General features: G+C 45.4%; 1 protein-coding gene across 3 annotated transcripts in view; it reads right to left on the reverse strand.

Annotated features, from left to right (window-relative positions):
- The window catches only part of LOC306931716 (E3 ubiquitin-protein ligase pellino homolog 1), a 79852-nt gene that overhangs the window by 18355 nt on the left and 33997 nt on the right, over positions 1–27500 (reverse strand). For all 3 annotated transcript variants that reach the window (XM_079513292.1, XM_079513291.1, XM_079513293.1), the window contains exons 2-3: positions 12768–13085; positions 3064–3193 (exon numbers count right to left, since the gene is read on the reverse strand). In XM_079513292.1, the coding sequence (XP_079369418.1) occupies positions 3064–3193; positions 12768–12850 (213 nt within the window). In that variant the 5' untranslated portion in view covers positions 12851–13085. The remainder of the gene's footprint in view (positions 1–3063; positions 3194–12767; positions 13086–27500) is intronic.

Here is a 27500-nt window from a genome sequence, read left to right on the forward strand (position 1 = left end):
GAGTGACCCAGGGACACACATAGCGGTCTAGAGTCTAGACTATAGGAGTGACCCAGGGACACACATAGCGGTCTAGAGTCTAGACTATAGGAGTGACCCAGGGACACACATAGCGGTCTAGAGTCTAGACTATAGGAGTGACCCAGGGACACACATAGCGGTCTAGAGTCTAGACTATAGGAGTGACCCAGGGACACACATAGCGGTCTAGAGTCTAGACTATAGGAGTGACCCAGGGACACACATAGCGGTCTAGAGTCTAGACTATAGGAGTGACCCAGGGACACACATAGCGGTCTAGAGTCTAGACTATAGGAGTGACCCAGGGACACACATAGCGGTCTAGAGTCTAGACTATAGGAGTGACCCAGGGACACACATAGCGGTCTAGAGTCTAGACTATAAGTGACCCAGGGACACACATAGCGGTCTAGTGTCTAGACTATAGGAGTGACCCAGGGACACACATAGCGGTCTAGAGTCTAGACTATAAGTGACCCAGGGACACACATAGCGGTCTAGAGTCTAGACTATAGGAGTGACCCAGGGACACACATAGCGGTCTAGAGTCTAGACTATAGGAGTGACCCAGGGACACACATAGCGGTCTAGAGTCTAGACTATAGGAGTGACCCAGGGACACACATAGCGGTCTAGAGTCTAGACTATAGGAGTGACCCAGGGACACACATAGCGGTCTAGAGTCTAGACTATAGGAGTGACCCAGGGACACACATAGCGGTCTAGAGTCTAGACTATAGGAGTGACCCAGGGACACACATAGCGGTCTAGAGTCTAGACTATAGGAGTGACCCAGGGACACACATAGCGGTCTAGAGTCTAGACTATAGGAGTGACCCAGGGACACACATAGCGGTCTAGAGTCTAGACTATAGGAGTGACCCAGGGACACACATAGCGGTCTAGAGTCTAGACTATAGGAGTGACCCAGGGACACACATAGCGGTCTAGAGTCTAGACTATAGGAGTGACCCAGGGACACACATAGCGGTCTAGAGTCTAGACTATAGGAGTGACCCAGGGACACACATAGCGGTCTAGAGTCTAGACTATAGGAGTGACCCAGGGACACACATAGCGGTCTAGAGTCTAGACTATAGGAGTGACCCAGGGACACACATAGCGGTCTAGAGTCTAGACTATAGGAGTGACCCAGGGACACACAGAGCGGTCTAGAGTCTAGACTATAGGAGTGACCCAGGGACACACATAGCGGTCTAGAGTCTAGACTATAGGAGTGACCCAGGGACACACATAGCGGTCTAGAGTCTAGACTATAGGAGTGACCCAGGGACACACATAGCGGTCTAGAGTCTAGACTATAGGAGTGACCCAGGGACACACATAGCGGTCTAGAGTCTAGACTATAGGAGTGACCCAGGGACACACATAGCGGTCTAGAGTCTAGACTATAGGAGTGACCCAGGGACACACATAGCGGTCTAGAGTCTAGACTATAGGAGTGACCCAGGGACACACAGAGCGGTCTAGAGTCTAGACTATAGGAGTGACCCAGGGACACACATAGCGGTCTAGAGTCTAGACTATAGGAGTGACCCAGGGACACACATAGCGGTCTAGAGTCTAGACTATAGGAGTGACCCAGGGACACACATAGCGGTCTAGAGTCTAGACTATAGGAGTGACCCAGGGACACACATAGCGGTCTAGAGTCTAGACTATAGGAGTGACCCAGGGACACACATAGCGGTCTAGAGTCTAGACTATAGGAGTGACCCAGGGACACACATAGCGGTCTAGAGTCTAGACTATAGGAGTGACCCAGGGACACACAGAGCGGTCTAGAGTCTAGACTATAGGAGTGACCCAGGGACACACATAGCGGTCTAGAGTCTAGACTATAGGAGTGACCCAGGGACACACATAGCGGTCTAGAGTCTAGACTATAGGAGTGACCCAGGGACACACATAGCGGTCTAGAGTCTAGACTATAGGAGTGACCCAGGGACACACATAGCGGTCTAGAGTCTAGACTATAGGAGTGACCCAGGGACACACAGAGCGGTCTAGAGTCTAGACTATAGGAGTGACCCAGGGACACACATAGCGGTCTAGAGTCTAGACTATAGGAGTGACCCAGGGACACACATAGCGGTCTAGAGTCTAGACTATAGGAGTGACCCAGGGACACACATAGCGGTCTAGAGTCTAGACTATAGGAGTGACCCAGGGACACACATAGCGGTCTAGAGTCTAGACTATAGGAGTGACCCAGGGACACACATAGCGGTCTAGAGTCTAGACTATAGGAGTGACCCAGGGACACACATAGCGGTCTAGAGTCTAGACTATAGGAGTGACCCAGGGACACACAGAGCGGTCTAGAGTCTAGACTATAGGAGTGACCCAGGGACACACATAGCGGTCTAGAGTCTAGACTATAGGAGTGACCCAGGGACACACATAGCGGTCTAGAGTCTAGACTATAGGAGTGACCCAGGGACACACATAGCGGTCTAGAGTCTAGACTATAGGAGTGACCCAGGGACACACATAGCGGTCTAGAGTCTAGACTATAGGAGTGACCCAGGGACACACATAGCGGTCTAGACTATAGGAGTGACCCAGGGACACACATAGCGGTCTAGAGTCTAGACTATAGGAGTGGTTGCACCACTCAATAAAAGAGGAATAAGCGGGGCGATGAAACAGACAAAACAAAACTGAGAAAGAAAAAAAACACTACAAAATGGGTTACGTTATATATATCAAATCCTTTGTTTACTTAGGGGGAAGCAAGGTTTGCAGAGCATGCTAGCTTAATGCCCTGCCCCTGTTTGCCAATTACATAACCCTCATAAAACATGTTCTTACAATAGGCTCTAGTGGAGCAGTGCACTGTACCTTTGGCTGGGTTTTGACAAAGGCTGTGCATGTGCGTGCCTGTGTGTGTAATGTGTATGATATGCCATCTTGTGCACATACTGCAACTTCATTTCGGATACGTGCACTATATGCATCCCTGTGTGTGTGTGTGTGTGTGTGTGTGTGTGTGTGTGTGTGTGTGTGTGTGTGTCTCACCTTGGCTGCCTGTGGAGTGCAGGCAACGTGTACAGTGCTAGGTTTGACCCCGTTGGCCTTCGGTCTTTTACACAGTCCAAAACGACTCTTACGCCTGCCTCGGTCCCCATTAGGCAGTGAGCCATTGTACCTACACGCGCACACACACACACACACACACACACACACAAAATACATAAGTTCGATTTGTATATAACGGACTACGAACGTGCACGGAAACACAAGCACTCACACACACAGCGATACAAAAGCAAACAAAAGACAATGGGGTATTATTGTCTGAGCAGTTGTATAATACAGTGGAAAACAGTCATTGTGGACTTGTGGTATTCTGTTGTACTCCCCACCCCTCTCTCTCTCTCTCTCTCCTTGTCATACAGTGCATGCTGGTAACAACAAAGGGCTGTTTAGTTGAATGGCTGAGAAAATAAACAAGAGACTCATTTCGGTCTGATCGACGACCAACCAAAGGAGAATAAACAGTAGCTTACACAGGGATATAGAATAGGCTCTCTGTGACTCCCAACAACACTCTGCTCTTTGTGTGTGTGTGTGTGTGTGTGTGCGCGTATGTGCGCGCGTGCGTGCGTGCGTGCGTGCGTGCGTGCGTGCGTGCGTGCGTGCGTGCGTGCGTGCGTGCGTGCGTGCGTGCGTGCGTGCGTGCGTGCGTGCTTTTGGTCAGTAGTAACCAATCACCAGAAGTGCATGTGCTGTACAGTCCCAGTGGTCATGGACCCTTTATGGGATCATTTCATTCCACTTGTACAGTATATTGTACAGTACATTGGCATAGTTGAATTAAGGATTTAATTTGACGGTGTGGGATCGGGTCGAGTCGTCCCGGCTTCTCTGAGTTTATACGAAGTGTGAGTCTCACATGAGGCTCATAATGTGTTGTTTACTTTAAGACATGTTTGGCTTCATGTAGGCAGAGACAGGAGAGAGAAAGGAACATAAGGGGAAATCCTTAGACCAGAGTCGAACCCGGGACATTATAGATTCAGATGTTAACTGGGTTGCAAGAAAATAGCAGATCTACTGTAGCTCATTCTGCTATGCCTGCTATTTTTTAAAGATTTTGAAAGTGAGAGAATGGTTAAGTCTGTCCGTCTGTGAGTTTTATAAATATTGACTAAATGAAAAGTCCTTCCATTTCCTGGTTTGGACATGAGGTTTCCACCCTGACGATATGGGGATACCGATATAATATGGATATCATTGCAGAAACCTTGCATCGCCATATTTCAACTTTATATGTTTATTTTCTGTGAATTTAGGTCCTACTGTATGTCCATCATACAAGAGTACAACGTTCTGTAATTGGCTCTCAAAGTGGGGTCCGTCCTTGGCGGGGTTCCACGGGTCCATTTAAACGTTGGCAATTCCAAAAATAACAGACACACAAGCTCACAGTGCGTCACTTCGTGCCAAAGTGTTTGAAAAATGTGACCAGATTTGACTGAGAGACTGCCATCTTATTTTTTTTTATGAGTTAATAGCACAGGCAGACTCTTCACATACTAGAGCATGTCTGAAATAAGTGTCAGAGCTGAAATCGACATGTAAACATGAAATAAATGCTTAAACATGTAGCTAGGTGTAATGTTAGAGTCCACAGAAGTGAACCTTTCAAGCCTGTTTTCTCAACTCGATGTTTCTCTGCAAGACATTACTCTATAAGCCATATCTCCACATATAACCAATATGTCAATTTGAAGCCCTGATTCCCACGAAAATTAAAAAAATCCAATGGCAGTCCCTCAGTCAAATTTTGTCACAAATGTTGAACAATTTCACATGTCTTATCTCAAATCTTCTGGGGGTCCCTGGCACACACAATTTCGGATGGATGTCCACGGCCAAATTTATATCAATTTGCGAAACCAAAAATCATTTGAGAACCGCTGGCAGTAAGGCGTGCGTGCAGGACTGTGTCCCAGACAGCCCAGGCTACGTTGGGAGTGTTTGTGTTCGCTGAGTGAGAGAGAGAGAGAGAGAGAGCATATCCATGGAGCGCAAACAACCCTGGAAGCGTTTGCTGGGTAACCATGGCGAGAGAGCAGCCTCCCAGTAACATTTAGCTGGAGTAACCATGGTGAGAGAGCAGCCTCCCAGTAACATTTAGCTGGAGTAACCATGGCGAGAGAGCAGCCTCCCAGTAACATTTAGCTGGAGTAACCATGGCGAGAGAGCAGCCTCCCAGTAACATTTAGCTGGAGTAACCATGGTGAGAGAGCAGCCTCCCAGTAACATTTAGCTGGAGTAACCATGGTGAGAGAGCAGCCTCCCAGTAACATTTAGCTGGAGTAACCATGGTGAGAGAGCAGCCTCCCAGTAACATTTAGCTGGAGTAACCATGGTGAGAGAGCAGCCTCCCAGTAACATTTAGCTGGAGTAACCATGGTGAGAGAGCAGCCTCCCAGTAACATTTAGCTGGAGTAACCATGGTGAGAGAGCAGCCTCCCAGTAACATTTAGCTGGAGTAACCATGGCGAGAGAGCAGCCTCCCAGTAACATTTAGCTGGAGTAACCATGGCGAGAGAGCAGCCTCCCAGTAACATTTAGCTGGAGTAACCATGGCGAGAGAGCAGCCTCCCAGTAACATTTAGCTGGAGTAACCATGGCGAGAGAGCAGCCTCCCAGTAACATTTAGCTGGAGTAACCATGGTGAGAGAGCAGCCTCCCAGTAACATTTAGCTGGAGTAACCATGGTGAGAGAGCAGCCTCCCAGTAACATTTAGCTGGAGTAACCATGGTGAGAGAGCAGCCTCCCAGTAACATTTAGCTGGAGTAACCATGGCGAGAGAGCAGCCTCCCAGTAACATTTAGCTGGAGTAACCATGGTGAGAGAGCAGCCTCCCAGTAACATTTAGCTGGAGTAACCATGGCGAGAGAGCAGCCTCCCAGTAACATTTAGCTGGAGTAACCATGGTGAGAGAGCAGCCTCCCAGTAACATTTAGCTGGAGTAACCATGGTGAGAGAGCAGCCTCCCAGTAACATTTAGCTGGAGTAACCATGGCGAGAGAGCAGCCTCCCAGTAACATTTAGCTGGAGTAACCATGGTGAGAGAGCAGCCTCCCAGTAACATTTAGCTGGAGTAACCATGGCGAGAGAGCAGCCTCCCAGTAACATTTAGCTGGAGTAACCATGGCGAGAGAGCAGCCTCCCAGTAACATTTAGCTGGAGTAACCATGGCGAGAGAGCAGCCTCCCAGTAACATTTAGCTGGAGTAACCATGGAGAGAGAGCAGCCTCCCAGTAACATTTAGCTGGAGTAACCATGGAGAGAGACCGTAAACCAGGCAGAGACGGAGCAGGGTGTCGTTGGCCGAGGGTCCCATGAGCACGGCAACAACTTATGTTTATGAGTACGAGTGTGTGTGTGTGTGTGTGTGTGTGTGTGTGTGTGTGTGTGTGTGTGTGTGTGTGTGTGTGTGTGTGTGTGTGTGTGTGACTGTGTGTGTGTGTGTGTGACTGCGTGAGTGTGTGTATAAATATTCTCTCATATTAAGATCCAGTGTTAGGCAATATATTTGTGCTCATAGTAAGCCAAAAACCGCTAACTTTCTTGGTATCTGTAAAGATAAAGTTTCAATGAAGTCGTACCCCCTCAGTTAATTGAAACCAAAAAAAAGATCTCTCAGGTCTAAAATAAACATTTAGTTGCTGTAATTTGTACCACTTCGTTCATTACTGAGGCTCATTATTCCACAAACAACACAACAAATCTATGCGGTAATCAATTTGTAGTTAATGTATCCACTTTGTATCCTTTGTATACATATTACACAGTGCATGAACACTGAGGATGTGACCGTGTGCAGATTCATTTAGAAAAGAAGAAGCACGCACAACTCCAACTATCTCAATCTCTTGGAACACTTTACCGGGTGTCAGGAAACACTTTAGAAGAAGGAGAATACCAGCACTCACAGAGTAGTCCTTTAAGGCACTTTATTGTTTCATCTTTACATGGGAAGGTATGCCGCAAGCAGCAACACAACGAACGCGTTTCGGCCAGGGGCCTTCGTCAGCGTTGTGAATGCTGTGTAAACAAAGCGACGTGTCACATTTATACTGTCCGACGGTGCGACATCCTCCCCTGTCCGGGTAGATACACACCACAACCGGCTAAACCCATTCAGTATATATGCTGCAAGCAGCAACACAACGAAAGTGCAAACACAATTAATTTACATATTCAGCAAATAAATGTTTAACAAAAAAAGGCAGTTTGTCCATAAGACTTCGGTAATTCATAAGGCACCAACTGCTGGTATCAGTTTTTAGGTCCATGTTACAAATACATAATATATATCCAACATTATTAAATAGGCTCACAGGGCATCACTGGCTGAGTCCTTAAAGAGGAGGGGGGAGTTAAGTACTCAGAAGAACTACACCTTACAAATACTAAACACACATGAAGTGCCAAAGAGGCTACAAACAGGCTTATTCTTATTAGAAAAGAAAGGTAGAGCAACAAAACCCACTCGCAAAAACATTTTTTTTAAGTTTTAATAGAGGGCGTGTCTTAGTAACCTGACTCCGCCAGATGGGGCAGCAGAGAGTACACTGGGTTCCCCAGCAGCTAGAGGCGGGAGCGCTGCTGCTGATTGGCCAGGCCGTTTTGTGGCCGGGCATCAAGTCTGCCTGAGAGTTCCCAGATGGGAGCAGGAGGGGGGAACCCAGTGTACTCTCTGCTGCCCCATCTGGCGGAGTCAGGTTAGTGTCTTAGGGCCTCTCGTCTAAAAAAAAAACTCAATTAAAGTCCACCCCTCTCTCGACAGATCTGTGCAGATTCCTCATCATTTAGAATACTTCACTGATTCCTCATCATTTAGAATACTTCACTGAGATACAAATATATAAACAACAAGCGGCCAAGACTTTCCATGACACACCATCGAAAATACCAAGTAGGATGTTGAAATTCATCTCACAGAGCATCTAAAAATACACGGTTAGTATGAGAATCTATGAGTGGGGGCGGGGGCGGGGTGCATCCTACCACCCCAGTTACTTTTCCCCCCACATCTGTGTGTGTGTGTGTGCAGCGCATGATGCGTGCGTGCGTGCCTGCATGTGTGCGTGTGTGTGCATGTGCGTGTGCGTGTGTGTGTGTGTGATATTGGACCAGGACTCGGTATGTTGGATTCGGATCGCCAATCCGACTGATATGTCCATATAAGGGCATGCATCGTACATGGGCATACACTAGTGACATGAGGCATCACCATATATGGGCGTAATAGGGACACCCACAGACAGACGGGTACTCTGACGAAGCCCCCGACACTACGACCCAAACATATCGGTCGGATCGGCATAACGTAGGTGTTGAGCCTGTAGTCATTCAGACCTGAGGACGCATCTGTGTCACCTTATTATAGCTTTACACTTTAACGATTATTTAAAACTTTAGCTTTTGAAGAAAAGCAGATCTACAAGCTCTTTTTGAAAAAAAGTCTGATGGGGGGTCGGTGGCCGAATACAGATCATTCTGGGGGTCCTTGACATGAACAGGTTTGAGAACCACTGATATAGAAACATAGGTTTTTCAGAAAACTGTGACGATTTAGAAGATATTTTGTTGACAAAGGGTCACCATGCAACTCCTTGGGTCCAAACGGTTGCAAGGAGTTAACACTAAAACCGCCTTGACCCTTTGGTGTGGTTTGGGCCATTGAATTCCATGCGTTGAATCACTAGGGACGACACACGTCAACGTGCAACATGACATATCACACCGCAGGGACAACGCTAAAACCGTCTCAACCCTTTGGTGTGGTTAGGGCTTTAGTGAGGAAATAGCCAGCACACAATGAATGTCCTTTTCACATGTTTTATTTACCTCCCACGGACAGAAGGGACGCGTTTCGACCTGATACAGTACTGTAGGTGTTCCTCTGCGTTGCGTGTAATAAATAACACACACACACACACACACAGGTGCAGAAACACGCACGTACACACGCACGCCACGCACATATCTGAAAATGGCCAGGGATGTTGGCAGCATGGCGTATTCAGACCCATGAGAAGCAGAGCTGTTTAAAAAGCCACAGCGATGTTCCCCAGTGCAGCAAACACATTCATCTCCAGAGACTATACAGCATTCCTATGGATTAGGCCATTAGCAACGCTACGAGCATGCTAATGCTGGAACCACATCAGGCAGGAGAACCCACCGGGCTGCACGTTGATGGGTCCTACACAGCACTGTGTGTGTGCGTGTGAGCGTGCGTGCGTGCGTGCGTGCGTGCGTGCGTGCGTGCGTGCGTGCGTGCGTGCGTGCGTGCGTCCTGAGCATGACGTTAAAATGTTTTAGGCCGACCAGCTGAACAAATCATGACATTTCTGAGACCATTCATGTTTCTGGAAGATGCTTCTAAGATTCTATTGCTATTTTGATCACTTCAAATTTCTTCAAACTCTTTCATCTTAAAATAACTAACGACCGAAAATAGCTGATCTACAAGCGGAGTTGTGAGCTTGTAGATCAGCTATTTTCCGTGCGCAGCATGCTTTCAATGAAGACACACTGGCTTCTATGGAAATGACTGAAATCATCATCATCAGACTGTAAATAAAATGGTTACTTAAGACATCCATATATTAATTTACATTTTGCCATATAATGCCAAATAACTTTAGTAATGTTGTTTTGTTATGACTTCTTGAAGAGTCCCATTGACCTTGGGTGGCATGGCCTGACGCCCTGACCTTGAACCCAAACATGCGAGTGGAAAACGGAAAACTGTGTTCTCCCTTGTAAACGTATGGACTTTACTGCCTGCTGAGAGTTTCCACATAGGAAAGTTTCCACTGTCATCTCCCAGACAATACTGCTCCAGCACATACAACTCAGAGCAACAAACAGTGAGTCAGCTGGGAAGCCAATTTAGCCAAGAGAGTGTGTGTGTGTGTGTGTGTGTGTGTGTGTGTGTGTGTGTGTGTGTGTGTGTGTGTGTGTGTGTGTGTGTGTGTGTGTGTGTGTGTGTGTGTGTGTGTGTGTGTGTGTGTGTGGTCGAAAGAGGGTCTATGTCTGTATGAGAGTTGTGTGATATCTGTGTGCTGTTTTTCTGCACATTCCAAAAGGTGTGCGCGGCGTGTGCGCGGCGTGTGCGTGCGCGCGCGCGAGAGAGAGCGAGAGACAGAGTGACAGAGTGTGAACCTTATAGTCCATCGTGCAAGGGTGTCACTTGCCAAAAAGAACATACCTACCGTATAAGCTTGTTAAGTTCTTTTTGGCAAGCGAGTAAGCGACACTGTCGTACTACTGAGTATGAGTTAGGCTTAAGTCAAAGTCTGTATACAGTTTGCTTGTGCTGGTGACTAGGGTGCTGGACCTAACCCTAAAGGAATGGAACAGTCCTTCGAGGACAATACAGGACGCACAGGGAGAGATGGAGGAAGTCCTTCACTGTCCACTGACACTAGGGAACGTGTGTGTGTGTGTGTGTGTGTGTGCGTGTGTGTGCGTGTGTGCGTGCGTGCGTGCGTGCGTGCGTGCATGTGTAGATGTTTGCATGTGCACACAAGCAGCACGTACACGTCCTCGCTCTGTATGTGCGTCCCTGTACACGTGTAATGTGCAGTGTGCCCCGCATGCAGGATTGCTTTTTTCTGTGTGCCTGCATGCCTGCTTTCATGTGCATGTGCGTGCGTGGTACACTCAGGCCAAGCAGAAGGGAGTGGTGGAGGTTTTTCCTACAGCTGAGCGTGGGGTATGCAGTCAAAACAAATCTCTCTCTCCCTCACACTGAGCAGACAGTTCTGGGGGAAGGGAAGGGCAGGGCGAGTGCTTGAAGCAAACAAGTTTTCTGCTATGAATAATGTTTGCCATTAGCAGGATTTTTTTTGGCCATGTCACTAGAACTTTTTGTATTTTCACTATTTTTTGCACAACGCTGTCGTACAACAAAGTATAAAAAGGGGCTTAAGCTCCTCAGATTTTATCGTCAAATATTTAGCGTCCTCTTACTTCCTACTAGGGACAGTTTTCCAGTTGTTCTCACTGTGTCCCAACAAGCCAACAACGTCATCCTCCCAGGCCCGTGCTGTGACCAAAGCACCAGTGATTGTGAGTGGTAGTGTTGGGCTGGGATACAGGCTGTGACTAATACATCCAGCTATGACCGACACATCTGTGACCAATCAGGCCAACAGTAGAAGGCTGTTGTTGTTACTGGGCAGCTCCCAGGTGTAAACAAGTATGACTGAATGACTCCGAAGCAGAAAGAGCATAATGTGCTTTTAGTGAAACCCTTCCCTGGATAACGAGTTGAAAACTAAAGAATAATCAAACTATGACCAGGTTCCCACATGGAACACTGAGTACAAATTGTTATACACATAACCAAAATAACTCTGGAAGAACTCAGCCTAACTGAGTTTTGTAATCTCAGTTACGGACTATATTATGTTTTGAGGTGCGCTAGCCCCTCCTATGCCCAGCTTTGAAACATGATGATTTGATTGGCTGATCACCCCTTAGTGATGATTTGATTGGCTGAGAAAAGTACATATTGAAGATGAAAAGCGAGGGCAGAAAATGAAGACGCCAATAGTGATTGGCCGGAATGACATTTGTGATGATTGGCTGAGCACAAGTGTGATTCTTTTTTGCCCACTCAATAATTTAGAGATTCTAGCCAGACATCAAAATTATTCATGAAGACAGAAAGGCTGTTCCGAACATCGGGAGGATTTGTCTCACCCATCTCTTGTGTGAGTGACACCTACGGGTAGTCGTTAGGGCTGTGTGAGCACTGTGTGAAATGACACAACCCCGTTTTCTTCCCCACAAAGGGAGGGGCTGCCCCACGAAGGGAGGGTCTGGAAAGAGCGCCGCGGCTTGTGATTGGGTGAGTCCGTGTTCATTGTGTTCATTGTAGGGGGGGGGGGGGGGGGGGGTCGCAACTCCAACGGGGCTGAGTCGCCTCAAGCGAACTGTGCTATGTTCGACACGGCATCTTGCTCACTTTAGCTCGCTCGGTGGCGTCTCTCGCGGCTAAAGTTCGCTCGACACGGCGCCCCTCCGTCACGGTCTAAAACTATACAGTGAAAGTCCATCCCCCCTTCGTGGGGCAGAAAACTCAAACAAAACTCAATGACCTCTTCCTTCTTGACTGGCACTTGACTGGTGGAGTCTTGAGAATGGGTGTGTGTTCTGCAATGTCTTGTAGGCCCTGCATGGATTCATAAGTATGATTTTCTAGCCCTGTATTTATCCTTAATCATTCGATGTAGGCCAAACCCTAAGGGTTAATATAACTAAACTAGCCACAATGTGCTACCGTCAGTGGTCGAGTCATGCAACGCCACATTTTAACATACATTTACACTATCCTACAAGGCTTGAAGCAGGAAACTTTTGAATGAAATCAATCACGTCCTTCTATGAGGAATAGCTCAGAAGTTATGTACTGTACGACAATGTGTCAACCAATAATTGACCTTCTTCACCTTGATAGGTCAAACTGCACCACACTGTATGTCAAATACTGAATTATATACTGTAGCTTAATGGTCTTATGAGTTGATGATGTCATGTGTGTAACTGCGAATATTGAGCCATTGCGGACAGAGTGACACCGCACGCGCACACACACACACACACACACACACACACACACACACACACACACACACAGGATAGTGACAACAGTTTGAGTGAGAGTCTGGTTACAGGTGCTTACCCCAGCACAATGAGCTCTCCATACTTGACTGGCACTTTGGTGGAGGCTGTAGTGGAGATGTTTTCCTGCTCGGGGGAGTACATTGGGCACGGCTGGCTGAGGTTACAGGAGGAGGCGGTGGATGGGAGATGGTGAGGTTCAAGCCCGGAGGAGGGCGAGAAGAGACGGGAAGGAGAGAGGAGGGGAAACAGTCGCTGGTTACTGGAAGACAGGGGAGGAGGAAGAGGAAGGGGAAGAGGAAGGGTCAGCTGAGCCTCAGCTCCGCCCTCTCATCCTTCATGCGTCCGTCGTTGGCAGTACCCACTGCCCTGTCCTGCCCTGGAGAGAGAGAGAGAGAGAGATTCAGTTCTATTACATACTGTGTACATTTTGTGTACATATGGTACATTTTGTTAGGTCAAGGCTCCTGAGCTGAACTTGATCCCCAAATTGTATAAGCTCTGAATATGGGGGTTTGGGGTAACCAACTCTCTCATCTCTAACCTAATACCTAAAGTGAAAAGAAATGTCATGTTAACTATGAAACCATCTGTAACGGTGTAACCTAATGCTTTTTATTTTACAGTATATAATGCGTAAACTTATCCATCTCTACACTAATGTCTGAATGCAGCATACTGCCACGTTTTGTTGGTTTGTTTGGTCATTTTGTCAATTTCATTCATTCTATGAACACAAATATGCATTTCTTCAGGGAGGTAAGAGCGAGAAAGAAAACAAAAGGTAGATCAAAGATAAGGCCTCAACTGTACGCTCAAACAAAGCAGACTGCAGATAATCCCTGCCTGACACAGTTCTTAGTCACTCACAGGCCATGGCAAAACAAGGTCACCAAAGAAAATCATAATGGTGTTCCTCTACAGCAGTGGTTCACAAAGATGTATTAATGTAATTATTACGTTCAAAAGAAGCTGAACAGGACGTCGGGATATGGGGATGAAGTTTCATGTTTATATAAGAAAAAAGGTGTACAGGAAAAGTGCAGAAAATGAAAATGATCTTTAGGTATTATTTCTCATACGAGGTTTCTCTCGGCTACTGGCTGCTAGCCTCCACATGCATCAACAACAAACTAACTAAACTAACATACGAGGTTTCTCTCGGCTACTGGCTGCTAGCCTCCACATGCATCAACAACAAACTAACATACGAGGTTTCTCTCGGCTACTGGCTGCTAGCCTCCACATGCATCAACAACAAACTAACATACGAGGTTTCTCTCGGCTACTGGCTGCTAGCCTCCACATGCATCAACAACAAACTAACATACGAGGTTTCTCTCGGCTACTGGCTGCTAGCCTCCACATGCATCAACAACAAACTAACATACGAGGTTTCTCTCGGCTACTGGCTGCTAGCCTCCACATGCTACTGGCTGCTAGCCTCCACATGCATCAACAACAAACTAACGAAAACCCGGCCTTTTCTCACCGGATGTCCGGAGCTAGATACAAAGCATCATGGGAAATTATGTTTTAGGAAACGCTAGTAATGAATACAAATAGAATGTTTCTAAATGAAATCAATATATACTGTAAATAAATCAATAATTTTTTAACTCAAAGTCCTTTTAAACTGTAAATAGTAATAATATAAAATAAACAGCTTTCAACTATTATGCAATGAAATGTCACAAATATTACTAACTAATGTAACCCAAATTAAGTTACAACATGTATATGTCAAGGGACGGGAGAGTGTGTGAGGCTGTGAGCACAGAGTCACATGAGGTGACAGTGAGTGCAACACAAAAGTCAAGCTGGGAATGGAACCCGGGATGTTGTGGCGGCTGCAGCCTCCATGACACCAGTTGACACACGTGCGTGTGGTCTTACGGCGGGTCTCTAGTCGACACACGTGCGTGTGGTCTTACGGCGGGTCTCTAGTCGACACACGTGCGTGTGGTCTTACGGCGGGTCTCTAGTCGACACACGTGCGGTGTGGTCTTACGGCGGGTCTCTAGTCGACACACGTGCGTGTGGTCTTACGGCGGGTCTCTAGTTGACACACGTGCGTGTGGTCTTACGGCGGGTCTCTAGTTGACACACGTGCGTGTGGTCTTACGGCGGGTCTCTAGTTGACACACGTGCGTGTGGTCTTACGGCGGGTCTCTAGTTGACACACGTGCGTGTGGTCTTACGGCGGGTCTCTAGTTGACACACGTGCGTGTGGTCTTACGGCGGGTCTCTAGTTGACACACGTGCGTGTGGTCTTACGGCGGGTCTCTAGTTGACACACGTGCGTGTGGTCTTACGGCGGGTCTCTAGTTGACACACGTGCGTGTGGTCTTACGGCGGGTCTCTAGTTGACACACGTGCGTGTGGTCTTACGGCGGGTCTCTAGTTGACACACGTGCGTGTGGTCTTACGGCGGGTCTCTAGTTGACTCACGTGCGTGTGGTCTTACGGCGGGTCTCTAGTTGACACACGTGCGTGTGGTCTTACGGCGGGTCTCTAGTTGACACACGTGCGTGTGGTCTTACAGCGGGTCTCTAGTTGACACACGTGCGTGTGGTCTTACGGCGGGTCTCTAGTTGACACACGTGCGTGTGGTCTTACGGCGGGTCTCTAGTTGACACACGTGCGTGTGGTCTTACGGCGGGTCTCTAGTTGACACACGTGCGTGTGGTCTTACGGCGGGTCTCTAGTTGACTCACGTGCGTGTGGTCTTACGGCGGGTCTCTAGTTGACACACGTGCGTGTGGTCTTACGGCGGGTCTCTAGTTGACACACGTGCGTGTGGTCTTACGGCGGGTCTCTAGTTGACACACGTGCGTGTGGTCTTGTGGCGGGTCTCTAGTTGACACACGTGCGTGTGGTCTTACGGCGGGTCTCTTTGTTGCAAACACGCTTAGCAAAGATTACACTGTCAAACCCAGCTGGCTGGAAATAGGGAAATACTTTCATATCTCTCCGCTAGACTCAAAGCTCATTAGTGATGTTATTGTGATGGCCAACGAGGTCTTTGTCAGGTTAATGCTCACGTGAATAAAACAGGACGGACGTGCACGTGTGCGTGTGTGTGTGTGTGTGTGTGTGTGTGTATGTGCTTCCTGTGGAGCAGGACAGGGTGCCAGTAATTGTTGACCTGGGCACACATTAGTGACACACACAAACACACACACACACACACACACACACACACACACACACACACACGCACACGTGCACGTCCGTCCTGCCCTTGAACAAGGCATTGAACCACTACGATGAAATGTTCTATGAGCAGGGCCTGGCTGGAAACAAGTTCTTGAGCTTAGCCCAGATACCCTGGGTAAATATAGTAATCATTTCATTTCATTTCATTTCATTTCACACACACACACACACACACACTGTAACGATTTCCGCTTAGGCTGGTTAAAGGTTTTAGGGGTGCCAGGTAGATCTTGTCTACCAGAGAAATGTTATTTCTCCTTTTGATTGAGTTCTTCCTCATCTGGGTTTAACCATACGTGAAACCGACACAGGACTTGCATGTTAAAATGCAAACCCTTTTACACCAAGAAATAAACAACACAACCAATTGTCAACTCAGTTTCAAGTATTATATTGAGAAGTCAACCCACATAAATAACAAACAACTCAATTCATCACAGTTCATGAAACACAAGTCAACTGTTTGAAATGTTTGTGAATAAACAAAAAGGAAACAAAAAATAAATGTCACAATACTCAAAGAAATGGGGTTACGTCCGTAACCTTTCAACCAAAACCATGCGTCAATTCATTTCATGACAACCATTCTGTTCACCATAGGCTTAAGTTGCAACGAATGTTCCAGATCCACGCAACACGCACGCAACGTGAATGTTAATGAATGGAGTGAGGCCGTCTAAACGAGTAGATCAGCTCTTAATTAGTTTCCAAACAAAACAATAAACAAAATAAGCGCTTGAAATAAAAAGAGGTGAAATACCACCGCTCCGTGCGTGACAGCTGACGGACAGAAACAGGTCAGGATCATAGAGTATATAAAGGATAGAGACCGAACTGGAGCGTTAGCCCCGCCCCCCCGCTATTCATTTCAGTGGAAGTTGCTCAGTGGCGTTTTGAAGCACCCGGAAGACTTCCGGAGTACCACAGACGAAAAACAGTCTAAGTCCAAATTTCATTCTGACCCCTCCATGAAAAGGCCTCGTTGTCCTGAACCCTTATCTATCATTTATACATTATGGATCAATAGTGTGGACTTAGACTGTTTTTCGTCTGTGGCATTCAATTATAACTCAATGGCTCGAGCGAGCGGAAGTTTAGCCTAGCCTAGCCCCGGACCTCAATTTTGAGGTCCGGGCTTACACACGTGACGTCATGAACTTCCGTCCACTTCCATTAAAGTGCTGCAATTCCACATTTCGCCAGTAGGTAGTGGCATCTTCAACGTTGGATAGCCTTACTGGGGGCTTGGTCAGGATGCGGGGATCGTTGTTTGTGATATTTGGTCCGTTTGAATGGTTGTATAGTAGCTCTGCAGGGTTTGATCACACGCCCGAGGCTACGCCACTTTACGGACCAAAACACACGGGACAAACACGGAAGATCGAGGGGCTAACTTCCTCGTTCACATAAGTGACAGGTCCAACGCTGACGGTTCTCACTCTGTCTGGCTCCACTTCCCACTCGCACACCGGCGCAATCAACGGGGCTTTTCACAATAGGCGGTTCCCAGGGGTGAGTGACAGGTGTCAGGAACAGACGGCTCGGGGACCATTTTGGGCCGTCACAACACACACACACACACACACACACACACACACACACACACACACACACACACACACACACACACACACACACACACACACACACACACACACACAGAGAGAAAGAAAATAAGTCATGGAAAAAAGATAATAGGAGTGAGATTGACAGAGTCGGTGAGAAAAAGAAAAAATGGGGGCATGAGAAAACAAAAATTGAAATTTCAGTACCAAGTTTGGATATTGTGTGTGTGTGTGTGTGTGTGTGTGTGTGTGTGCGCGCGCCACGAGGTTCATACATAATCCCAAGAAAGGCACAACCCTTACCAATGTGTAGTGTGCTCACTGTACTGTAGCTCACAAAGGTTACATACACAATTGAAAATGTGGACCATATCGATTTAACTACCCAGTGTGTTGTTATGGACTTGTCACTTTGGCTTTATTCTCAGTTTTTGTGTGTTATGTTTTTTTGTTTTTTTAGTTATTCTATTTTGGTTACAGTTAGGCAATGTTACTGTGCTTAGTGTTTGGCAAGGCTTCTTTGGTTGGGGTTAGTTAGGGTGTTTAGGTTTGTGTGTAAGTGTTTAGGTTTGTTTCATGCCAAAATACCACCAGACTGAGTCCACATTCTCCACAACACATGGTCAGTATTTGACTTAATTTGGGGAAAAAGTAAGAACGAACACACGCACATGCGCACGCGCACGCGCACACACACACACACACACACACACACACACACACACACACACACACACACACACACACACACACACACACACACACACACACACACACACACACACACACACACACACACACACACACACACACACACAATTTTGTTCGTCACGACTCTGTTGCAGGATAGATTAGCCTGGTAGTCCCACTAGCCTGAACAGAGAGGGTCAAGCAGAGGCCTTCCAACTAAACATCTTATACTCCAAGTCGTTCCAGCATTCAAAGTCACATCATCCTTTTCCACACATTTCAATGTACTTAACCACTTTCAACCTGAGGTCTCTATTTTGGGTATGCCGTTATAGGCCAAAATATCATATTTACGATCACGACACAAAGTACAAAATTAAGCAATATTACACGAGAGGGTGTGGTTTAACGTGATTATTGCCACGACAGAGTTACCCTTAAAACTAAGAAAATGTTTTTTTAATGACCGATGTAGTCACTACGACCACAAATGTCCCAAGAAACTAGCTAGCCTAGCCACCTAGTTTGCTGCGCTCTGGGAAATTCTTTGTTTTGATTAGGTGTGGAGTGGTGCTCGTTTGATCCACGGCTAGAAGGTATAATAAGGTATAATAAGGCTTAGTACGTTGAAAAGAATAAATAATACAGAAACCTACAGTAGTTTGGGCAAAGGGTCCAGGTTATAGACCTAACACTGAATGGCAGGAAACTTGGTGTTGGTTAAAAATATGCTGTTTTTCTGTCTCACCTCAGATATATAAATCTGTTTAATGCAATGTTTAAAACAGTTCCGCAATACTATGGATAACTTTCTTCAACGTTTTGAAGTGCACTTTCCGCTAAATGTCATGGGAAATCACCTCCCTGTGGCTTCGGCTTTAGGTTTGACCTCACGGTACCTTTTAGAGCAGGAGCAAGTCAGGTCTCGCGTGGAATAACCTCTCTTAACATAATCTATGATCATATCCTAGGATTGTACTTTGATCCTCCTAGCTAGGACATGTCAAAAATAAATTCCATTCCATCTAATTCTAAAACAAAAGGTTTGAGTGATGAGGATGATATATCGAGTATCCCGGTTATGATGACACGAGCTGGCTCCACACTTGCGTCAGGCCAGCTGCGCGGTGTGACTCACTTTGTGAGCTTGTAAAGTAGTTAGTGTATGTTTTGCAATAATAATCAAAATCTGCAAAGTAACTATAAAGTTGTCAAATAAATGCAGTGGAGTAAAAGTACAATATTTGGATCCGAGATGTAGTGGAGTAGAAGTACTCAAGTAAAGTACTACAAATACCTCAAAAGTGTACTTAAGTACAGTACTTATAGTACTTTATAGTAGTAAATATACTTAGTTACTTACACCACTGGAAACAACCACTTCGGCTAGCTTGTGTAGGCTGTACAAAAATGTCACAAAATCAACTCTGTGGCAACGTTTCTCAATTCTCACGGTATTATGCGCGCGCGCACACGCACACACACACACACACACAGTTGACAGGAAAAGGGAGTTTTCACATGCACTGACGGGGTTCAGAACATATGGTGTCCATCATCTTCAGAAGTCTGTCAATCACAGCTCCACCACACACGCTCAACGGAATCCCACAAAGGAAATCACCTCTCTAAACTAGAACAGTGCACAGCACACACACACACACATACATAATGCGCGCACGCACGCACGCACGCGCACACACTTACTTTCTACCCAAGACACAGGAAATTATTCTGAGTGAGAGAAAAGCTGATGCCTTTGTACAAAGTGTACCAGTCGTTTCCATGAAGTTTCCACAGAATAAGCACTCTGGACATCATTACCGTTGGTGTCATGTGGAAACCATGTATGTCCAAAACCAAAACCGTTACATTTCAGGAAACCCTGTGTTCCAATGAATGCAATGTAGTTATTATTTAGTCACAAGCTTGTTACTTTTTATTGGTTAAATATTTATAAATATTTCACTTTCAAAATCATTCAAAATCATTTAAAAAAAGCTCATAACGTATCACGCTGCGCTGTGAGCTTGTAATTGGGATCTTTGCTAACTTTGCGCGACACAAAGTAGGGCATTCATTTATGGGGGTAATTCTATGCTCATGCATAGAAGGAAGCACTCCGTTGCTCTCTCAAGGTTGGCAGAGGTCATGTATCGCCCAGGATTAGATAATTGATACTGGGTGAAAAAATGGGTTTGCAAAAATATTGGGATAAAAATAAAAAAATAAAAGGTATGGGGCTAAAAAAAACTTCAAAGTTGAAATGTGGAAAGATAGGATTTCTGCCCGACAACAACAAAGAGTGGTAAACGGAGGCCTCTCATAGCAGAACAGGGGCCCGTTCCACAAAACTTGGATTAGAGATTAAGACAGGATTTAACAGATATCCTGTTTTAATATATCCTGGATCAGCGATTAACCGGTTTCATGAAAGCTGGTTAATCTTGCCAGATTAATTTAACCAGTTAACCTGGATATGTTGAGGCTTGATTCGGTTTCATGAAAGTGATGCTACATTAGTTACCATGGAAACTAATGCTTTGGAATTAGCCTGCTCCGGACCAGGCTAACAGCCAGGTTTAACCTAATCCTGATGTCTTTACTGTTCATTAAGCGGTCAAACTGATCACAAACCAACGATGTTTTCCACACTTATTCAATTATTATGGGTTTATGTTGCCTTTTATCGGTCTGCATTAAAGGACTAATTTAAGCACTATATAAAATCAAAGAACCAAAATATATAGGCTGCACAACATCATGACAGCTTGTGAGCTTGTAGATCAGCTGCTTTTGGTGAATGTTCCTCAGAATAGGTTTGCTGTCGTGCAAGTGCACGGTTAAGAAGAATTATTATATTATATTATATTATATTATATTATATTATATTATATTATATTATATTATATTATATTATATTATATTATATTATATTATATTATATATATTTTTTTGTAAAAGTGAAAACCACTAAATATTACCATTACTCATTGTTTTACAACATATTACCATTGTAACGTTTCACCCACTATTGAACCCATGACCCACAGTTCACCAGTCTGGCCCCTGTCTGGACAACACCCCCTTCCCCAAAGGTAGCTCCCTCATTGGAGGGAGTTATGGCCAAATATCACAATGCGACAATATCATTATGCTTACAATATTAAGAATTCTGTTTTAAGTTAATAGTAGTGGTAAAATGTAAACTATATTTTTGGGGTAGTTAATCATTCAGTCTATCCACTATTGAGAGTATGTTCTCTCTTTAATTACAGCAGCAGTATTTATTTTAGAAGCTTAAGTCCTTGTATCAGTAAAGGTGGCCTTACACTAGCCGATTTTTTTCAATCTGAAATCTGATAGCACCACACACTACAGGATAATCGGAGCGGGGCAGAGCAAATATCAAACATTCTTGATGTTGATCGGGCCGATCCCGATCGCGCTTTGAGCGGTCGGGCACCCCCCGAGCGTCAAAAATGCCCGATTATCAGCTAGTGTAAGGCCACCTTAAGTCTTGAATAGATTAGTAAAGATACTGAGATATATACAGAAGGGGGCAGTAATGCAACTATTAAGGATGCAAACTGCCATAATAGCCCATGAAGAAGAAGGATCTGTAAATCTGTGTTCCACCGAATGGGTCTAGAGACAAAAAGCCAGGCTGTCTATTCAGCCAGGCTTTATGATCCTGGCTCTCTAAATCCGCCCATTCTAAGCCTCGCTTGGCTTTAGTGGAACGGAATAGACCAGGATTTAAAAAGCCTGGTTTTGGCCTACATCCTGGATTAGTTAATCCAAGTTTCATGGAACAGGCCCCAGGAAAGGTAACTCATTATTTTTAATCATCGACGTCCCCTCCCCACTCGTAGACTTCAATATATCTCAGAACTCAATCAGCACCTCTCACAGCTGTGGAGGCGTCTCCTCACACCGACCGGGTGTATCTTTGAGCAGCAGTGTTGTTTTTGGCAGCAAATTTCTATTTTAGTTTTAGTCACAGTCTCTTGAATAGGTTTCATTTAGTTTTAGTCACATTTTAGTCACCCGGAATGTTTTAGTGTTAGTATAGTTTTAGACGACTAAATATCATGAGATTTTAGTTGACTAAATCTACAGTTGATTTAGTCAACTAAAATGTATTTTGGCAGGCCTTGATGCCGTCATACTCATAGTGGCTGATTTTACACTTGCTGAAAATAGCCGATCTACAAGCTCACACCGCATCGCAGCGTGACGTGTTGTGACTCTTGTGAGCGTGTACATCTGCTATTTTCAGCATGCAACAAAGTGTAAAATGACTTGTCTTTTACTTATACTGGATCTCTTGTCCACTAGTCCCTTCCTAACCTTTTAGTCTAGTTTTTATTTGTTGACCAAATCGACAGTATATTTAGTCATAGTTTTAGTCATCATGGCTTAGTTTTTATTTAGTTTTTATTTTATGTAGTTTGTCGTCAGTGAAAAAAGGTAGTGAACGAACATTTTTCGTCAACGAAAACAACACTGTTCATGCTATCCCACACTGCCGCTGAGACACTCATTCATTCCTTCATCACATGTACATCACTGTACGGCGTCACCACCAAGGTTCTCAACTCTGCAAAACTCTGCCGCCCGCCTGCTCACCAGAACCTGATCTAGGGACCACATCACACCTGTCCTCCGTGAACTGCACTGGCTCCCAGTCAAATTCAGAATTGACTTCAAACTACTCACCACCACCTACAAAGCCCTCAACAACCAGGGCCCCCTCTACCTCTCTGAACTCATACAACGCCACGCCCCCACCCGCTCCCTCAGGTCAAGCACTGCCAACCTACTGGACCCCCACAAGTCCAACAAGAGAACCTGGGGTGACAGGGCTTTCGCAGTGGCCGCCCCCTCATTGTGGCACTCACTCCCAGGCCAGCCCACATCAGACCTGCCCCACCTTTAACATGTTCAAAAGCACACTCAAAACCCACCTTTTCAGACTGGCTTTCCCTACTTCTCTCACTCACACACTCACTCACTCACACACACACTCACACTCACACACTCACACACTCACACACACACACACACTTCTTGTTTGTCCACTTTGATTTTGTTTTCTAGTTTAACCTTTTATCTAGTTCTCTAATAAAATTGTTTTTACTTCTGTTCTGTAAAGCGACTTTGGGTACCTTGAAAAGCGCTATATAAATCGTATATATTATTACTGTTGAGCAGACTCTATTGCAGTGCGTTGTGTCAATTCGTCAGAGAGGCACCCTCTGCGTCCTACAGATACAGGCCACGGGATCACAAATAATGTTATAACCATCAACATGAACTCTCACAGAACGTCCTCAAGCAACCCCTGAACACCATACCGTAATACCTGCCTCAGTCACTGGAATTGGTTTAGATTAACACCTGAACATTTTTAAATAAATATATGTTGACACTGAAGGGTGGGACAAAAACAGAAATGGTATACAGCTCTCGTTCCATGAACTCAGAAATGGCACACACGGTGAAAGCATGAGAGCGAGCGTCACATCTGGAACTTATCCTGACAGGTTCCCTCGACAACGCCAACAGCTCTATTATAATATGCTGCAGTTATTCTACAGTCAGCTCCCTAAGCAAGCAACAACACACATGCAGCGAGAGAGAGTGGAGAATAGATCTTTACCCAGCAGCCCTGAGGAGAATTCATCTTTGCACACAAGGAGAGCCAGCGTTACAGCGCTAAGCCAGGCAGTGTACAGAGAGTGAACATTCATTAGATGGATTACACAAATATTGCACCTTTGCTATTTTTTATTTTTTTTCCCCGTGAAAGGATAGCAAGCAGGCCACTCTTAATATTAGTACGATTTTTCTCTTTTTCAGTAGGAAAGCTAAGATGGACACAGAGTGGGAGAGGCACAGAAGAGGGTTTGATCCTAGGCTATTTGTATTTTTTCTCCAATAAAAATCTATTGATCTTTTTTTCCTGACCATGCGCCACCCATCTGCACAGTTTTCTGTCAGTGGTGCACTGGTGCTCAAACGTTTTCATGGCGAGGACCCTCAGAATGATAATATATACTATATAAATAAATATATACATATTTTTTTTGGTGGTGAAAAGCTAAGGTGACAAAAGCTAAGCGTTCCGGGTTAAGCACCCAGGGCCAATGATGTGGCTTGTATATGATGTCGTCCTGCTGAGCATATCATCACTATCAAGATATGAACCATTACACCACCACTATAGCCTGCAAGCTACTGGTTGAGCCTTTCACTTCATAAAGCAACAGAAACACTCGCTATAGTACAGCAGTCAAAGCCAATACAAACGAGGCGACAATGCCATTAACATTATTATTATTAGTTTTACTTGCGGAGGCCGGTTATGTATAGCTTACACACTAGAATACCCTGTGGAGAGAGACACAAAGCAAGAAGGGAGTTGTGGAATGGTGTGAAATGCGAGGGAGTAGGAAGAGTGTGTCCACCTGCTACGCTAACACAGGGAGGTTAATCTTAGGGTTGCGTGTGTGTGCGTGTGCGTGTGTGTGTGTGTGTGTGTGTTTGAGTGTGTGTGTGTGAGAGAGAGAGAGAGAGAGAGACCAACACCAGACCAACCCCTACCCCTTTACCCTATTGTAATTTATGTGCAAAATTATTCATTGTGTGAACATTTTAGTCTCAGTGTATGTACAATACACCCACGTTTTGCTTAGAAATTAGAAGTGTTTATGTATATATTATATATTTTATAGCTTTTATAGTATTTCAGTCATTTTGTTCTGATGTACACTTGTCCACACGCACGCACGCCATCTGAGAAGCATACAATGATTTGTTAAAAAACATGTTGTTAATTACAACACATGCACATACAAATTGTTGAAAGCACCAAAGAACCATGCAAACTAAGGTCGCATTCACACCTAATACTTAGTAGACTCGATGCAAATGGGCGGAGAAGTTGGGATTCTTGCATACTTAATTTGCTGCAGTTTGCCTTCACACTGCGCCATCATCCGCAGCAATTGGAAACGCAGCAGGGAACTTCATCAATGTGTTCCATTCATAAACTACACAGTGAAATCTATAGTGTTAAAATAATACTTTGAGTAATAGTTAGGACGTAAAATTAGGATAACGTGTGTCGGGGACTAGACGTCTCTCTCTCTCACTCTTATGTGCACACACGCGTGTGTGCGCACGCACTGTTCTTCTGGGCATGTGGAGGCCGGAGGCCCCGTGAGGCACAGCGCAGACAGCAGCACAAAATTAATCCGACCTCTGTTTACATACAAGTTTATCGACATGAAGAAAGTTCCCACTCCCTCCCCACACAGTGACAGCAGTGACAACACATGTGTTTACGCACAGACGGACTGAATATTCTGTACACTACTTCAGTCTCCTTATTTACCCACGTCTATCCACGGTTAAACGGGACATCTTTGCGCTGCGTAAAATTAATATCCCTTCTCCGTCTCCAACTGTGTTTAGCTTAATTTCCTTTATTTGCTGCGGATTGCATTCCCACCTGCACCGAATCGAAATCAAATGCGATTGGAAGCAAAGGGAAACCCCCGTTTTAGTAGAATGCGGTTCTTTGATGCGCATTAGGATTCGAATGAGGCTTCACACCTGCCAAACGAAGCACACTTTCCGACAATGTGTAGCAGGATTCGTTTTAATCGCAGTAAAGCTTTCTGGTGTGAAGGTGACCTAAGTCATCTTAAAGAAAGATGCACCATCAGTGATCAGTCACTACGGCATACTAAGAAGGTTAGAAACAACATGCTGGTAAAGTGCCTCACGTGAACAGTGAACACACATAGTGTACACAGAATAGTGTCAGGGGAGCAGTTAGCTGGTGCGAGTGATTGATTTTTACCCTATGGATCCTGGGATCAAATGAAGGATGTGCGTGTGGGCATTTTGTGACAATATAATTGCGATTAACAATTTAATTGTGTTTTTGGCATTGAACATTGGAACATATGAATACAACTTTCATTTCAGTTTTATATATATATATACTTTTTGATACTCTATATAGATGATCTATTTCTGCTGTTTTGGCTCCGGAGGCAGTGCGGCCTGTTTGGAATCCGTAGGTTCCAGCTTCACTCTCCTCTTGGCTGTGTTTTGAATCCGTAGGTTCCAGCTTCACTCTCCTCTTGGCTGTGTTTTGAATCCGTAGGTTCCAGCTTCACTCTCCTCTTGGCTGTGTTTTGAATCCGTAGGTTCCAGCTTCACTCTCCTCTTGGCTGTGTTTTGAATCCGTAGGTTCCAGCTTCACTCTCCTCTTGGCTGTGTTTTGAATCCGTAGGTTCCAGCTTCACTCTCCTCTTGGCTGTGTTTTGAATCCGTAGGTTCCAGCTTCACTCTCCTCTTGGCTGTGTTTTGAATCCGTAGGTTCCAGCTTCACTCTCCTCTTGGCTGTGTTTTGAATCCGTAGGTTCCAGCTTCACTCTCCTCTTGGCTGTGTTTTGGAATCCGTAGGTTCCAGCTTCACTCTCCTCTTGGCTGTGTTTTGAATCCGTAGGTTCCAGCTTCACTCTCCTCTTGGCTGTGTTTTGAATCCGTAGGTTCCAGCTTCACTCTCCTCTTGGCTGTGTTTTGAATCCGTAGGTTCCAGCTTCACTCTCCTCTTGGCTGTGTTTTGAATCCGTAGGTTCCAGCTTCACTCTCCTCTTGGCTGTGTTTTGAAGTGTCCTTGTTGTGAATCCGTAGGTTCCAGCTTCACTCTCCTCTTGGCTGTGTTTTGAAGTGTCCTTGTTGTGAATCCGTAGGTTCCAGCTTCACTCTCCTCTTGGCTGTGTTTTGAAGTGTCCTTGCTGGGCAAGACAGTGAACCCCGAAAACTGTTCTGATGAGCACGAGCAGGTTGGTGCCTTGCATGGATTCCTCCTCCATCGGTGTGAGTGAGTGAATGTGAAGTGAATTGTCTCCGTCAGGTGGAAAACTCATATCGAAACTGTTACTTTTCAGAATTCAAATTCATCCGACAAAAGTAGCAGATCAACAGGCTCAAAGCGCGTCGCTTCGCTTTTCGAGCTTGTTGTAGATCTGCTACTTTTGATGGTTTCGTGTGACACTGCAGTGAATTTTGTTTGACGAAATGTAACACGCTTTGAGGGGTCGGAAAGACTGGAAAGACGCTACATAAATGCAGTCCATTCACCATTTAGAAGCATAATAAGTATTGGTCCGATTTTATACGACGTCACCAAGTGTTGCAACTCCCCTAACTACTTATCTCAAGTCAGGCATATCTGAAAAGCTTAACCAATTTTGTACAAACTGTTGGACAAAAATGGAAATAGAAATATTTTTATG

The sequence above is a fragment of the Electrona antarctica genome (genome assembly GCF_951216825.1).
Source record: "Electrona antarctica genome assembly, chromosome: 10".
NCBI classification, from domain to species: Eukaryota; Metazoa; Chordata; class Actinopteri; order Myctophiformes; family Myctophidae; genus Electrona; species Electrona antarctica.